Genomic DNA, 16640 nt, shown 5'->3' on the forward strand with positions numbered 1-16640 from the left:
TAGTTCTCGAACCCGCAGGGTCTGCACACTTAAGGTTCGACGTTGTTTTATGCGTATTTGAGTTATATGGTTGGTTACCGAATGTTGTTCGGAGTCCCGGATGAGATCACGGACGTCACGAGGGTTTCCGGAATAGTCCGGAAACGAAGATTGATATATAGGATGACCTCATTTGATTACCGGAAGGTTTTCGGAGTTACCGGGAATGTACCGGGAATGACGAATGGGTTCCGGGAGTTCACCGGGGGGGGGGGGAAACCCACCCCGGGGAAGCCCATAGGCTTTGGGGAGACACACCAGCCCTTAGTGGGCTGGTGGGACAGCCCCAAGTGGGCCTATGCGCCAAGAGAAAGAAATCAAAGGAAAAGAAAAAAAAAGGGGAGAAGTGGGAAGGGAGGGGGACTCCTCCCACCAAACCAAGTCCAACTCGGTTTGGGGGGGGAGTCCTCCCCCCCTTGGCTTGGCCGACCCCTTGGGAGTCCCTTGGACCCCAAGGCAAGGTCCCCCTCCCTCCTCATATATATATGGGGCTTTTAGGGCAGATTTGAGACGATTTTCTCACGGCTGCCCGACCACATACCTCCATAGTTTTTCCTCTAGATCGCGTTTTCGCGGAGCTCGGGCGAAGCCCTGCTGAGACGAGATCATCACCAACCTCCGGAGCGCCGTCACGCTGCCGGAGAACTCTTCTACCTCTCCGTCTCTCTTGCTGGATCAAGAAGGCCGAGATCATCGTCGAGCTGTACGTGTGCTGAACGTGGAGGTGCCGTCCGTTCGGTACTAGATCGTGGGACTGATCGCGGGATTGTTCGCGGGGCGGATCGAGGGACGTGAGGACGTTCCACTACATCAACCGCGTTCTCTAACGCTTCTGCTGTACGATCTACAAGGGTATGTAGATCACTCATCCCATCTCGTAGATGGACATCACCATGATAGGTCTTCGTGCGCATAGAAAATTTTTTGTTTCCCATGCGACGTTCCCCAACATTAACCACCCATAATATAGGCAGATTCTAAACATTAGACATGGGAATCAAAACACACCATTCCACATTAACTCATCATCTATCAAGACATTCATAAGGAGGAGCAAAATAATATTGCTTTTCTTATCAAAGTTTAAGCATGGCCGCTAAAAGCCATGGTCAAAGAAGCCACATTGTTTGACAAGCGACCAAAAGGCATTTATCCTATATACAATCATGCTGGTAGTACTTTTGGCTATGTCATAGAGAATTTCATTGAGATCTCACATACTCCATCCATTTCCTTATAGAAGGTCATTATAAAAAATACATTTTGCATCTATATAAGACCATCAATAGTAATCAAGGCAACAAATAATAATGTTTTCTTATATTGACAACTTGTTTAATACTTGGATGCATGTAAACGTAATGAAACTTAGCTTTTTTTTTTTTCTTATTCCTTCCTTGCATGTATGTCGCGTATTAATGATCCCGATTACCGAAAAGAAAAGTTAACTTACAAAACAGTCATTAAATTTTATCTTAGTATATGTAATTTAAATTTGTGGTTTGTATAAGGAAATGAAGGGAGTACATAGGGTAGGTTTGAAGTTGTGATTTTCTTTTTTGAGGCAAAGGTTTGGGACTGCTTTTTTTTTTTTTTTTTTTTGAGAAAGAGGTTTGGAACTGTAATGATCACCATCGGCCCAAATAAAATTGGGCCAAGAGCTGAACTGGAAACGGACCCGCAACGCGCTGTTCGCTTCTCGGCCCTCCACTTCATTTCATCTAGTACTCCTTTGTCTCAAAAAAAAAAAAAACTTGTACTCCTGAGTGAATAAAGTGTAGCTCAAAAAGAAAAGGAGTGAATGACTTTTGATCCCACACCGCACCGCTAGCCGGCCAGCGGTGTCACTCCGCCACTCCGGCCCCACTCGACAGAGACATCACCGGCAGCAGGTTAATAATGGCGCTTCGCGCGGCGGAGCTCCGGCGGCTCCTCCTCCTCCGCGGCGGGGCGGTCCTCCCGCTCCCCCTCGCGTCGCGCTGCCGGCCGGCGAGCACGGCCGCCCGTGACGACGAGGGAGCAGGGAGCAACGCCTACGACGTGCTCGGGGTGGGAGAGACGAGCTCCTCCGCGGAGATCAAGGCCTCCTTCCACCGCCTCGCGAAGGAGACCCACCCCGACGTCGCTGCCGCCGCCGGTTCCCGCCGCTTCCTTCAGATCCTCGCGGCCTACGAGGTATCTGTTCAGTCCGATCACTCCAGTACTGAATATATGATGTGGTACTAGTCAATACCAAACCGTGGGGATTCGCAAAAAAAAAAAAAAAAACCGTGGGGATTCTAATTTTTCCACCGATTGTGGATATGCCCAAATGAATTCTTCATTTGGGAGTTGGAAATTGCTTCGCTGCTAGTAATTTTGTACTATTTGCATACCATAGGTCACTTCACTACAACGCCGAGAAGCAATCAATTAGAAGCCCAAAATGTCGTATTTCGCATATTGCTCATGAGCCTTTTTACCATGTCGCAGATCCTATCGGATTCGCAGCGAAGAGCTCATTATGACAGCTTCCTGCGCTCACAGAGGCTAGTCATACAGAAGCATCCTAGGCCATCGCAATATGTGTATCCTGTTTATCCAGACAGTTCAGGCATTGTGATGCCTAGAGAAAGTAATGTTGTCGAGTGGCTGAAATGGTACAGGCTTACTGTTAATGACATTGTTACAAATAAGAGGATTGCGACGGGTTCAGGTTATTTCGATAGACTTGAGAGTGAACTGTACACTGCGGTCCATGCTGCATACTATGGCCCTGAGGTTGAGTCCATGGATCTCCTTCCTGATTGTTTTGAAGCCGAGGAGAGGTCTGTGTATGAGATCTCTGAGCTACTGCACCTTGTATCAGGCCGTGATCTGCTTGGTATTGTCAGTCTAGTTGATAGCGTCCCAGAGCTTTCTGAAGCTTGTCCTGAGAAGCTGACACATTCTGGTTTTGGAACCTGCGGGGTTAGTCCAAATGTTGCAGTAAACAGAGAGAAATGCTCAATACCTAGACCTGCAGATATTCACAAGCAAGAGAATGAGGATAGTGACAGTATCCCATCAGATGCCTACAAGGACATTGAATTGAAGATATGTGGGAGAGTAGTGGCCACTGCAAATAGGAGGCTCAAGTGCAATTGCATTGTCAATTCAGATATGGAAGATCACATACATGTATTTCTTGCTCCGAATGAAGCGGCTGCATCTCAAGAGCATCTCCTCCTGGGAACAATCACTGGGTTGGACACCAGTGGAGAGGAAGGATCTTGCTGTGTCTATGATAGCCATGGAATAAAGACCCATGTAATTGTTAAGCACAGGACACTGATGGTATGCATACCTTTCCAACTTTCTATTAGATCAAGTACAAATGAATTAGCTGCAATATATGTACGATTCCGTGTGGAATTTAAGCGCACATTTTGGATGGCATTTTTGTTGGATGTTGCTGCAAATTTGAATGGTGTAGGTTAAACACATGCACTGGTATCAATTTGGAGATGAAGTTTCACCCTGTGAGTGTCGATGTAGCAGGGCTCGCTTGCCACCCAGCAGGTATGTCCTTTCTATGTTGGGTTGTACTCATGCTGCATATTTGTGGAACCATGGGATTTGTTTCCTTACAAATATCATTAAATTGGTAATAAACTCATCTTGGCATTAATTTGAGCAAGGATACGAGTTTTCATGCATGCATGAAGAACATATAAAGGATACCATGGGAGGATTGAGCTGTCAGCTGTGGCCAGTTACACATGCTTGACAATGACATTGTTGTAAATCTACCCATCCATGCATCAAGTGTCTTGGTGAAAGGACTGGATAGGTAATCTTACATAGGTGTTCAGTTCAGAGTTACTATTGTTGGAATGATATGCATGTTCACTAGTGTAGTCCACCTTAAGGCAATTCTTTCTCCCATCCCATTTCGTTAGTGGTGAAAATGATCTTAGTGAAAGGGCTGCCGTGAAACTAGCAAACTCAGAATGGTCTCTTAAAGTCAATAGGAGCATAGTGGCAGCATCCAAGTGAAACATGTCTTCTCAGTTAAGGATCTTCTTGCGCAAAGAAGATAAAGAATCAGTAGTGCGTTAAAGAATTGTACTACTGCTACTCAACAAATGCACTGTTTTTTTTAAAATTAATTTTCACAGGTAAACTTTTCAACAACATTGATTTCAGTGCATGTTCACCTGTGAAGTTATTTGTGTTCAGGTTTTGGCTTTTTGAGCCACGGTGTTACATGCATGACACTGGTGGTTGGTACATCGAGACATTTGGGAGAGACAAGAAAGGGAGGACAATTCCATCACCGAGACAGTGGCATGGTGTCAATGAGCATTCTGAAAAGTAAGCTTCATAAGGTCTCTTATTGCCTAGGTTGGATTGTTTGGTTGATGATCTTCCCTTTTTTCTAGTTACATACTTATATCTGTGTAAAAAGAGAAAACATAATAATCTCACCCATGTTGGTAATTTCTTAGCTCTGCAGTTTTATAGTCAAGCTTACTGTCCAATATTTTCTTGTCTAGCTAGGCTCTTGTATAATATGGCACATGTCTTTCCAGATTTAATTTGCTCAAAAACTCATAGGGTGCATTTACATGAAAATATGTTGAAATAGTTGCTTCTAGAACTTCTCTTTTATGGAAGCTTGAGTTGCGAAGGCTACAGATCATGACTTATGTTACTTTACGTTAAGTAGATGCTTATTAATTCTTTTAGGTTAAAATTTACATGTGTCAGTTCGTTGATTCTATCTATTCATTTGTTGCGTCATTATGCACTTAAAACCGAAATGGCAGGAGATTGCATCCAGCACTGTATCTGGTGGCTCTGGCATACAGATCTTTAGATCTTGAGGATGCTCAAAGAAGAAAATGGAGCTTTAGGACTTTCTTAGAGCTGCAGTTATCTCATATTCGTCAGTTTGGCAAAAAAATCTTTAGTGGTAAAAAAGGAGTTGATATGGGAATGCCATGAGAAACAGGCAGCAGTTTCAGGAATTCAATGTTCTTGTTTGACAATATCTGTGCAATCACTAAACTTTCTGAGACTGTTCACGATTCTGCATGGTTGACTGTAGACCGTATTGATGGCGGGAATTACAAACCGCTTGCCATGAAATAGATGATCTTTACGATGGTAAGCTAGCTATACCGTTGACATTCTTGCATCATGTTCTTTGTTCCTTGCTTGAATTAGCGAATAATGTATTCTTTAGAAGATCACCCAACACTATAAAACTAAGAACCCTGAATCGAAAACGAAATGTTAAAGGTGAAAGAACTATAGTCTAAATTTATGTAAGCTTCTCCACCTTCCATTTCCATCATGCTTAAGTTAATCTGATCTCCTAAGGACACTTCTCGAAACCTTGGTGTGAAATTTGGTCACTTTGCCCTTTAATCTTAGACTGGGAAAATCAATTATATGTTTGCTGTAAATGTTTGTATTTATGGATATATTTCCATGGAACATATAATTGCCGACATGTGACTGCAAATCTTCAAAGCACATTTTATGTGTTACTTTATAGTGGCATAAAATCGTCTTTGAGTTTAGCTTTTGCATATCTATACGTTTTAGTTGCATGTCTAACAGAGTAACAGTGGCATTTGGGAATTGACCATTTGTATGCTGATTTTGCAGTAGCATGTAGTTTTTGCATTTGTATTGGTGTCCAACATTGTGCACATGTGTATGTTTGTTCATAAGTATGTTAGTCCGAACTTACGTGGAGTATCCTACAGTCATGCTCTTTAATCATATTCTGGCATGGCGCCTGTCGGGAAAAGTGAGATGCCAGTTTAATGGCATATTATTTACCACTAGAGCAGCAGAGAAGATGTGGTGGCACCTGCTGGCTGTGCTATATTCGGCAAGATGAGGCAATCAGGCAAAACCTGGCTGAGCTAGCATTAACATCTTAAGGTAGTAATGCCACTTCGAAAGCAATTGCATTCTCGGCTACTATAAGATTGGTTTTTAGCATTTCTGGAGTGCCTACGGTTAGGTTTATCTGTTTCCCAAAGAATTGAGTGCATAAAGTAGTTTTTGCATAGCATTGACCATTTGCGGAATTGACCATTTGTATGCTGATTTTGCAGTAGCATGTAGTCTAACAGAGTAACAGTGGCATGTTAGTATGGTATCCTCCTCTGAATAAAATGCTTGGGAATTGACCGTTTGTATGCTGATTTTGCAGTAGCATGTAGAGTAGTTTTTGCATAGTATTTGTGGAGGAGTATGTCTGATGTCAAGTACTGTTTTCAGGGAAATCTGGTGAATTCTCTCAGGAGTGAATAGACCTACACATGCTTGATAGATTGTTAATGTTTGAGTCAATTAATTGAGCTCCACCTGATGAAAAACTGTCTTTTCTTTTATCCCGGTCCACTTAAAGTATCTTCGCCTTCTGCTTTTGGGTACAGTAATGGATCGGAGCATAGGTTTTTTTAACAGAAAGGTCCCAGCATAGTTGATTTACAAATTTTCAGTTTAACCATTGTCCGAAGACTACAGAGACAGTTTTCCTCAGTTTGTCTGATGCATATGGATATATGTTTACAAAACTTCTTTTAAATCTGTCTGGCTTCACTGGGGAGAGTACCCAACCATTGTCTTCTGGCAAGCGGTAGTACTTCGGCGCTAATTTACATTGGAAGCTTTTGGTCTTGTTTGATTTATCCGTTCTGATATATATGCAGGCTACAGTTGCAAGCTTGTAAATGTGATCAGGCTCTCTTTTTTAGAAAAGACATCAAAAGAGGATCTTGTATCTGATAGTTATCAAAAGACGATTGTATGTTGCCCGTCCGAGTTTGAAAAATTCAGTGATCCAGCAGCAGGTGTGATTAGGCCCTTGGTTTGTGCTTTGTATTATAGACTGTCTTTAGTTCTCCAAGTTGTGGTCTCGGTCTATGTTTGTTTCAACTTCAAATTGTGTGGAATCAGCTGTGGATTCCCTTCGCAGAATCGGCTTTCAGGGACCAATGCTGAATCTGAAACAAACAGGGTCTGAGCGACAAGTACACAAACTGTTAGTACACAAACTGTTCAATAATCAATATGAACGAAGAACAACGAAGCCCTTACAAGCTGTGTCACTTTTGCTACTACAGTACTCCCTCTGATCCATATTAGTCGCACTGAAATATGTCTAGAACTCTAGATACATCTGTTTGTGTGACAAGTAATATGGATTGGAGGGAGTAAGTTATATTGGCAAGCTCTGATGTGACAGACTTGTTCCATGTGAAAAATGTACTCTTATATGTTAAATGTTAATTGAAATTTCAGTTTTGTCCCAACTCCCAAGTCAAACTTACTTGTATTTGACCAAGCCTATAGAAAAGTTGATATACCTCTTCACTCCTACACAAGAGCTCCTTCTAGGCGATAGGGCGTCTCCTGCATCTTCACGGTGACAAAACTGGCCTACCTTGTTTCATGTGGCCTTAGAGCCATGGAGATGCTATGTGGTCCTGGCCCCTATGAGGGGGAGGGCTCTATTTTTTAAGGGCTTATGTGTTGCTCAGAAATGTGAGGTGTTGTAACTCGGTAAAATTAACAAAAATGACTCCTGGAGGGAAAGAACTCACGGAGTGACCCCTCGGAGAAAATATGTCACCCGACTGACCCTTTTGTGTGGCGCCCGACACTTAGGCGCCACACTACACTGTGTGACACCTAGCCGTTCGGCGGCACACCCCCCGACCACCTGGCAGAGAGGGCCCACCCCTCAGGCCGTGTGACGCCTAAGCCTCACGCGTCACACATTGTAATGTGTGGCGCCGAGCGCTTAGGCGTCACACAATGACTTAACAGGCCACGGGCCAGCCCCCCTCCCCACCTAGGGATGGCACCCACCGGGTTTGGGTACGGATGGAGCCATCCCATACCCTTACCCGTTGCCTAAAAATATACCCATCACCCGTACCCATACCCGTCGATGGGTATAATTTTTTCCCATACTCGTGACCCATCAGGGTAAATGGGTACCCGCGGGTAAAATTACCCATATTCACGACACATTAATTTGAGCATCATGTAGCCATAAAAAACAACTTATAGTAATAATTTATAAACTACAACACTCCATGACAACAACACGTATTCATAAAAAAGCAGCACATTGATGAATGACACCACTTATTCGTTATCAGCAGCACTTATTTGTAACAACAACACATCAAGGAGGTAGCAACACATAGTCATAAATAGCAGCACATGGTTATATAGTTTAAGTTTACAAACTCACGAGCCACAACTAAATATAGACTTGGCCATACATAAGACCACAAACACAAGCATTTCAATAAAATTTTGGCACCATAAGAAGTTCAACCCAAATAAACTCGAGCAATCTAACAATAGCAAAACTAAGATCGAGGTGCAACAATTTATTCTTCTTGACGACGAACCGTCGAGTCCTTGCTTCCACATCTCAATTCTCAAAGGGACAAGTCCTAGTTGGAAAAGTGAACACGTTAACTTATTATAATTTGCATTGTAGTGGGTGCACTCAAATACTCAATTGGAAAATGAAATGTGTTGGTAAGTACTAACCTGCATGCCCTCTTGGATGTCTTGAAGGCAAGTCCAAACGCTGCTATATTTCAGTATTTCTGAAGCTAAACGAACATAGTGCTCGTCGCCATAGCTGAAGGCTGAACGCTGCTATATTTCAGTATTTCTGAAGCTGAACGCTGCTATAAACGCTGCTATATACAGGAATGCATCACATCATCTAGATATCTAAACTATAAAATCAGTGCTCGCAATCATAAAATCATACACACAAGCGATACTCACCTAGCACAAATAGCCTTGCTCTTGTTCTTGCGATTGGCAGCATCGGATCAGCCGTTGCTAAGCAGGCTAGGGCGTCCCTTCTTCACGGACGTCTCGGACATAGTGCGGCGACGGTGCTGCACCTTGGACCCTGGAGCACGAGGTGGAAGACCTTGACGTCGGTCGGGGACTTGGCTCTTTTCTGGCGCGCGGAGGCGGAAGGCACCATCTGACGATAGGGTTGGGACTGGGCTTGGGGTAGTCATGGCGTGCTCCTGGTTGTGGTGGTCGCCGAACTGCAGCTCCTCCTCGCGGTTCCCTTCCACGCGTGAGCTATGATCATCATCCCCTGGCTCCATGGTGCTGGCGCGAGGTAGCAAGCGGCTGGAGGCGCTGTCGGTGGCGAGCGGCAGCGAGCCAAGCCAATAAGATGAGATCACGTTGACTGCTAGACGTAGGCCTAGCTAGAAGTCAATCACGTTGATCCATATACTGTCGGCCTGCGGCATGCAAGGTAATTCTACGTCAATCACGTTGATCCATATATCCATATAAGGAACGAGACAATTCTGGAGATCAATCACCTAGATACGTATCACATATTCACGTGCTGGAGGATTTGTGACGTGGGCTAGCGGCCGAATAATGTACATATAATATATTTAATATTTGGAGAAATGATATTTATGCCTTACTTGTCAAATTATTCACGGGTACATGGGTACACGGGTACGGGTTATACTAAACCATACCCGTACCCGCTATTCCCGATGGGTTTAAATTTTCCTATTTACGTACCCATGGGTAAATTTTTCACTCATACCCTTGCCCTAATAGGGTTTTTACCCGCCGGGTACGCGGGTAACGGGTACCCATTGCCATCCCTATCCCCACCCCCTCCTCATTCCCCGCCCCCAGCCCCCTCTCCCAGCCACTGGCCCCTCCCTCAAATCCTTCTCTAAATCACCAAATCTGAAGGTTTGGACCGGGCATTTGTTGTCCAATCACCCCCCTAAGGTAATCCCCACCTCTTCCCTCATTTTCATCCAAAGAAAAATCTTTTGTGGTCTTTTTTTGCAAATTTGAGGAAACCCTAGTTTTTCATGAAATGTGGGATGTATATGATATTGTTGTATTTGTTTGTATGTTAGGATAAGGGGTATGATGGGGTTAGGATTAGGGTTGTTTGGATGTTTGCATTATGGTTGTTTTAGGGTTAGGCTAGGGTTAGGCTATGGTTAGGCTAGGGTTAGGGATGTTTGGTTGTGTTAGGGTTATGATGGGGTTAGGGTTATGGTTGTTTGGAAGTTAGGCTAGGGTTATTGTAATTGTATGATTGCTTATAAAAAAAGTTCTATGTTTTGTTGTTTAGGGATGGGAAGAACATGTGTTTATGTTCATCACGTGGACAAGGATGCCTTTTTAAAAGGCAATATTGATCCGGACCCAGATGAGCTTGACATGGTGTTCGATTTGTGTCCTAGCTATGGTGAATTGTTGGAAAAGTCCGAAAGGATTTGAATTGGATGGACCCTAGTGATGTAGTTGAGTTTGATGGTAGGCATAATGTGGGATTCGGAATGCACATTCGTTGGAAGACCATGCGTGTCAACTCCAAGCAACGTTGGCTTGCATACAAGGATACGGTGGCCGAATCACTAGACAAGGTCCTAGAGTTATTTGCCATCAAAACAAATGTTCCTAACTTGTTGGATTTGAACCGGGTTGCCTCTCTGATTGTTGAAGCAATTCCTGCACCCATCAACGAAGAGGCCAACATTGAACCTCTTTCTTGTGTCGATGAGGCCAACGAAGAGGTCAACATTGAACATGAACCATTGGTAGAGGCTAATGATGAGCACGATGATGATGAGAATGATGGTAATGTTCTTCATGACAACAATCTTGGTGATTTGGACAAATATAATTTGCAAGAGACAATGGACCATTCTATTCCGTACTCACGTGGCTATGCCTCTGAGTCTGACGATGAGGGTCCCGATGAAGAAGTTGATGAGGAAGGGTTCACGGCAAAGGAGGCTGAAGCTTTCACGAAGGTATTAAAGCGTGATCACCGGACACCATTGTTCGAGGATCTTAGCCTTGCGGATGAAGCCATGGTTGACGGAGGCGAAGACATATTGTTTGGATTTAGGCCACCTTCTCATCGGGACACACATGGGAAGAATATTATTTTGCCGGGGTCAAAGTTCTAAACATTCTTTGAACTGAAGATGTGGTTGGATGAATATTCTGTTACGCATTATAGGACACACAAAGTTGTGCATTCAAACATGAAGCTGCGTTACAGGGTTGCATGTGAGGATAGAGGGTGTCCTTGGATTGCCCGTGCAAGACCATGGAAAGGAGGGCCAGGATGGAACATTGTCAGTTGTATGCCTCACATGTGTCGAGGCAAGAGGGTTGATGGTGCCCTTTCGTCGCAAAGCCATAGACAACTCACCTCCGAGTTCATCGCTTATAGGCTTTCCAACTCCATCTCCTCTCTTCCTACAATGAGCATAAAAAGCGTACAAGACCTTGTGAAAGCCCTCTTTCACTACGAGGTGAAATATGGTAAGGCATGGAAAGCAAAGCAAGCCGCATTCAAGATGTTGTATGGTGATTGGGAGGAAGCATACAACCGCATACCTAGGTTGTTGGGATCTATTGCCCACACTAACCCGAGCATGGTTCATGTGGTCGAGCCGTATGGGGAGAAAACAAGGATTCTCAATGGAAATAGGGTCCGCGTATTTGGCCGTACATTTTGGGCATTTGAGCAATGTGTGAGGGCTTTCCAGCACTGTCGTCATGTCATCTCCATCGATGGCACGTTTTTGACCGGACAATTCAAGGGCACTTTGTTGGTTGCAATAGCAAGTGATGCCAATAACCGGTTGATGCCTTTGGCTTTTGCTTTGGTTGAGGCAGAGAACAATGTTAACTGGGAATGGTTCTTGCATATTTTGAGAACCAAAGTATTACCGTTTGAGAGGGAAATATGTGTCATATCGGATCGCCATCAAGGCATACTTAACGCGGTTGACATTGTCATTCCCGGCCATGCTCCTTTGCATCATCGATGGTGCATGAGGCATTTCTGTGCAAACTTCTACCGGGCATGTGGTAGCAAGGAGTTAGCGGATGATCTTCAAGATTGTTGTCAAGCATTTTTGGACAAACGATTTGCAAGATTGTACAATGCTTTGCTTGTAAACAAAAAACTTGATGCAGGTGGGCTTGAGTTTCTGAACAGGCACATTGAACTTCGGGCCAAGTGGGCACGAGCTTATGACGAAGATGGCCGAAGATATGGTCAAATGACAAGTAACATGGCAGAATGCTTCAACCGGGTGTTGAAGGGTGTCCGTGCGTTGCCGGTGACGGCAATAGTTCAATACACATTCGACAAGTTGAGAGCATACTTTCTAAAGTACTCGCAAGAAACATATGATCAGATTGCGGGAGAGAACAAGAAAAAGTACAAGTACCAGTTTCCACCAAAGGTTGACAAATGGATGGTATTTCAATCACGGAAGGCTGACTCCCAAACGGCTACCCTGTACAACAACGAGGATTGGATATACCAAGTGAATGAGCCCGGAGGAACGACAAACGATGGCCAGCAACACGGAAACAGGGCGTTCAAGGTATCTTTATCCTTGTGTGATTGCTCTTGTGGGTGGCCAAGGTTGCTTCATCTCGCATGCTCGCATTTGTACACGGCAGCTCACAGTAGGAATGTGGACGTCAACCATCCACTAACCGTGAGGGAGTCCGAGTTCTCGATCATGACCACGAAGCATACATGGGCTCCTAGATTTGAACCATACTTTGACCAATCACAATGGCCGGAGTATCATGGAGTACAACTATGGCCCGACCCAGAGTGGAAGGTTGTGAAACTGGGAAGACGAAAGACAGAGCGTTTTAGAGGAGACATGGATGGATGGGGCCATGGTGGTGGCAGAGAAATGGGGAACAACCAATTCCAAGAGCCTACTGAGATATCACATTGTGGAGAGTGCGGCGTAACAGGGCACAACACAAGAAGGTGTACGACGCGAAAGAAGAAGTCCAAAAACAATGATTCCAGGTCAAGCCAACCAAGTCCTAGCCAACCAAGTCCTAGCCAACCAAGTCCTAGCCAACCAAGTTCAAGCCAACAAGGGACGGGTCAAGGAAGCACGAGCCAACAAGGGACGGGTCAAGCAAGCACAACCCAACAAGTTCCTACTCAACATGTTCCTAGCTGACTTGGGCTTACTAGAGGACGTGGTGCTAGAGGCAGTGGTGGTGGTAGAGGCAGGGGTGGTGCTAGAGGCAGGGGTGGGATAGGTCGTGGTGGTGCTAGAGGCAGGGGTGGGATAGGTGGTGGTGGTGCTAGAGGCAGGGGTGGGATAGGTGGTGGTGGTGCTAGAGGCAGTGGTGGGATAGGTGGTGGACTTACTAGGATTGGTATGCGTGGATACCTACGAGGACCATTTCCGTATGTCACATATTTGACTTATCTTTATCATGTTGTTTTTCATGCTCCTTTGTGTGTTATTTTACTAACTATGAGCTTTGATGCCTGTTTTGTAGGTATGGCCGCTTCTCAACCCAACAAGGCAAAAGCGGAGTGGGGGAGGAGAAGGATGCAGCCAGTGAGGAGCAGCGGTTGATGGAGAGGGCTGCAAAGAAGTTGAGAGAGGAGGATGCAGCCGAAACGCGAAAGAAGAAGGATGAGAAGCATAAGGCAAGGATGGATGAGGAGTGGCAAATGGAACTTCAGCGCATGAGATATGAGGCTAGGATAAAGGAGAATGACAGGAAGACGCTAGAGAAACGTAAAAAAGAATATGAAGCTAACTTTAAGAAGATGGTGGCAGAGGGCGCAGCAAAGAGAGAGCGGGAGCATCAACGCTTCACGGAGAGGGTTAAGGAAGAGGCTTCAAAAATGCGCAAAAGGGAAGAGGAAGAGGAAGAAGAGAGGAAGAAGAAGAAGGGAAAGGGGCCTTGCTCGACCCAATAGAGCCGGATGCTTCTATTCTCATGCGCGCTTTCATCTTCGAACCCTATGTGTTGTTGAACCCTATTTGTTGTTGAACCTTGTTCGCTTGCGCGCTTTCTTACTATGAAACTCCACTATGTATGCACTTTTGGACGTATGTTCTTTAAGAACCCTATGTATGTTTGAACTCCACCCTCTTTGTGTTGTATATTTGTGTTGGGGAACGTCGCATGGGAAACAAAAATTTTCCTACGCGCACGAAGACCTATCATGGTGATGTCCATCTACGAGAGGGGATGAGTGATCTACGTACCCTTGTAGATCGTACAGCAGAAGCGTTAGAGAACGCGGTTGATGTAGTGGAACGTCCTCACGTCCCTCGATCCGCCCCGCGAACAATCCCGCGATCAGTCCCACGATCTAGTACCGAACGGACGGCACCTCCGCGTTCAGCACACGTACAGCTCGACGATGATCTCGGCCTTCTTGATCCAGCAAGAGAGACGGAGAGGTAGAAGAGTTCTCCGGCAGCGTGACGGCGCTCCGGAGGTTGGTGATGATCTTGTCTCAGCAGGGCTCCGCCCGAGCTCCGCAGAAACACGATCTAGAGGAAAAACTATGGAGGTATGTGGTCGGGCAGCCGTGAGAAAGTCGTCTCAAATCAGCCCTAAAACCTCCGTATATATAGGTGGGAGGGAGGGGAGGAGGCAGCCTCAAAACCTAAAGGTTTGGCCGAAATTGGAGGTGGAGGAGTCCTACTCCAATCCTACTTGGAGTAGGATTCCACCTTCCCACTTGGAAACTCTTTCCACCTTGTGTTTTTTCCTTCTCAAACCTTATGGGCCTTAGTGGGAACTTATTCCAGCCCACCAGGGGCTGGTTTATCTCTTCCCATAGCCCATGAGACCCCTTGGGGCGTGACACCCCTCCCGATGGTCCCCGACACCCCTCCCGGCACTCCCGGTACACTACCGATGAGCCCGAAACTTTTCCGGTAATGCACGGAAACCTTCCGGTAACCAAATGAGGTCATCCTATATATCAATCTTCGTTTCCGGACCATTCCGGAAACCCTCGTGACGTCCGTGATCTCATCCGGGACTCCGAACAACATTCGGTAACCAACCATATAACTCAAATACGCATAAAACAACGTCGAACCTTAAGTGTGCAGACCCTGCGGGTTCGAGAACTATGTAGACATGACCCGAGAGACTCCTCGGTCAATATCCAATAGCGGGACCTGGATGCCCATATTGGATCCTACATATTCTACGAAGATCTTATCGTTTGAACCTCAGTGCCAAGGATTCATATAATCCCGTATGTCATTCCCTTTGTCCTTCGGTATGTTACTTGCCCGAGATTCGATCGTCGGTATCCGCATACCTATTTCAATCTCGTTTACCGGCAAGTCTCTTTACTCGTTCCGTAATACAAGATCCCGCAACTTACATTAAGTTACATTGCTTGCAAGGCTTGTGTGTGATGTTGTATTACCGAGTGGGCCCCGAGATACCTCTCCGTCACACGGAGTGACAAATCCCAGTCTTGATCCATACTAACTCAACTAACACCTTCGGAGATACCTGTAGAGCATCTTTATAGTCACCCAGTTACGTTGCGACGTTTGATACACACAAAGCATTCCTCCGGTGTGAGTGAGTTATATGATCTCATGGTCATAGGAATAAATACTTGACACGCAGAAAACAGTAGCAACAAAATGACACGATCAACATGCTACGTCTATTAGTTTGGGTCTAGTCCATCACATGATTCTCCTAATGATGTGATCCCGTTATCAAGTGACAACACTTGCCTATGGCCAGGAAACCTTGACCATCTTTGACCAACGAGCTAGTCAACTAGAGGCTTACTAGGGACAGTGTTTTGTCTATGTATCCACACAAGTATTGTGTTTCCAACTAATACAATTATAGCATGGATAATAAACGATTATCATGAACTAAGAAATATAATAATAACTAATTTATTATTGCCTCTAGGGCATATTTCCAACAGTCTCCCACTTGCACTAGAGTCAATAATCTAGTTCACATCACCATGTGATTCCAACGAATCCAACACCCGTATAGTTATGGGGTCTGATCACGTCTTGCTTGTGAGAGAGGTTTTTAGTCAACGGCTTTGAAACTTTCAGATCCGTGCGTTCTTTACAAATCTTTATGTCATCTTATAGATGCTGCTACTACGTGCTATTCGGAAATGCTCCAAATATCTACTCTACTGTATGAATCCGTTTCACTACCCATAGTTATTCAGATTAGTGTCAAAGCTTGCATCAACGTAACCCTTTACGACGAACTCTTTAACCACCTCCATAATCGAGAAAAATTCCTCAGTCCATTTGTTACCAAGGATAAATTTTGACCGCTGCTAGTGATTCAATCATGGATCACTCTCTGTACCTCTCAACAGACTTTGAGTCAAGGCACACATCAGGTGCGGTACACAGCATGGCATACTTTAGATTCTACGGCTAAGGCATAGAAGACGACCTTCGTCTATTCTCTTTATTCTGCCGTGGTCGGGTTTTGAGTCTTACTCAAATTCACACCTTACAACGCAACCAAGAACTCCTTCTTTGTTGATCTATTTTGAACTCCTTCAAAACTTGTCAAGGCATGCATCTTGTTGAAACTTCCATTAAGCGCTTTCGATCTATCTCCATAGATCTTTGATGCTCAACGTTCAAGTAGCTCAATCCAGGTATTCCTTTGAAAACTCCTTTCAAACAACCTTGTATGCTTTACAGAAATTCTACATTACTTCTGATCCACAATATGTCAACCACATATAC

The 16640-nt window shown here is 44.8% G+C and overlaps 1 protein-coding gene across 4 annotated transcripts; it reads left to right on the plus strand.

The window, feature by feature from the left end:
• Positions 1–1837: 1837 nt before the first annotated feature.
• LOC123452356 lies at positions 1838–7337 on the plus strand. Of its 4 annotated transcripts, XR_006632589.1 has the most exons (6): positions 1838–2214; positions 2512–3354; positions 3494–3579; positions 4240–4374; positions 6735–6875; positions 6982–7337. XR_006632589.1 is itself a non-coding variant. In XM_045128998.1 (5 exons), exons 1-5 carry the CDS (start codon positions 1939–1941, stop codon positions 6808–6810), a joined length of 1416 nt encoding a protein of 471 aa, XP_044984933.1. In that variant the 5' UTR covers positions 1838–1938; the 3' UTR covers positions 6811–7124. The 4 variants fall into 4 exon arrangements, 3 of the variants coding, with proteins under 3 accessions (XP_044984933.1, XP_044984934.1, XP_044984932.1); XM_045128998.1 differs by having other exon boundaries at positions 6735–7124; XM_045128999.1 differs by lacking the exons at positions 6735–6875; positions 6982–7337 and adding an exon at positions 6301–6610 and having other exon boundaries at positions 1841–2214.
• Positions 7338–16640: the final 9303 nt, after the last annotated feature.

This window comes from Hordeum vulgare, chromosome 5H, assembly GCF_904849725.1.
Source record: "Hordeum vulgare subsp. vulgare chromosome 5H, MorexV3_pseudomolecules_assembly, whole genome shotgun sequence".
NCBI classification, from domain to species: domain Eukaryota; kingdom Viridiplantae; phylum Streptophyta; class Magnoliopsida; order Poales; family Poaceae; genus Hordeum; species Hordeum vulgare.

What these genes read in the sequence shown, in the direction of transcription:
- LOC123452356 (XM_045128997.1), top strand. Translation starts at nt 1,939, where the DNA reads ATGGCGCTTCGCGCGGCGGAGCTCCGGCGGCTCCTCCTCCTCCGCGGC. An exon ending in AGATCCTCGCGGCCTACGAG is followed by an intron (nt 2,215 to 2,511) that starts GTATCTGTTCAG and finishes ACCATGTCGCAG; the next exon opens with ATCCTATCGGATTCGCAGCG. An exon ending in GTCAATGAGCATTCTGAAAA is followed by an intron (nt 4,375 to 4,829) that starts GTAAGCTTCATA and finishes CCGAAATGGCAG; the next exon opens with GAGATTGCATCCAGCACTGT.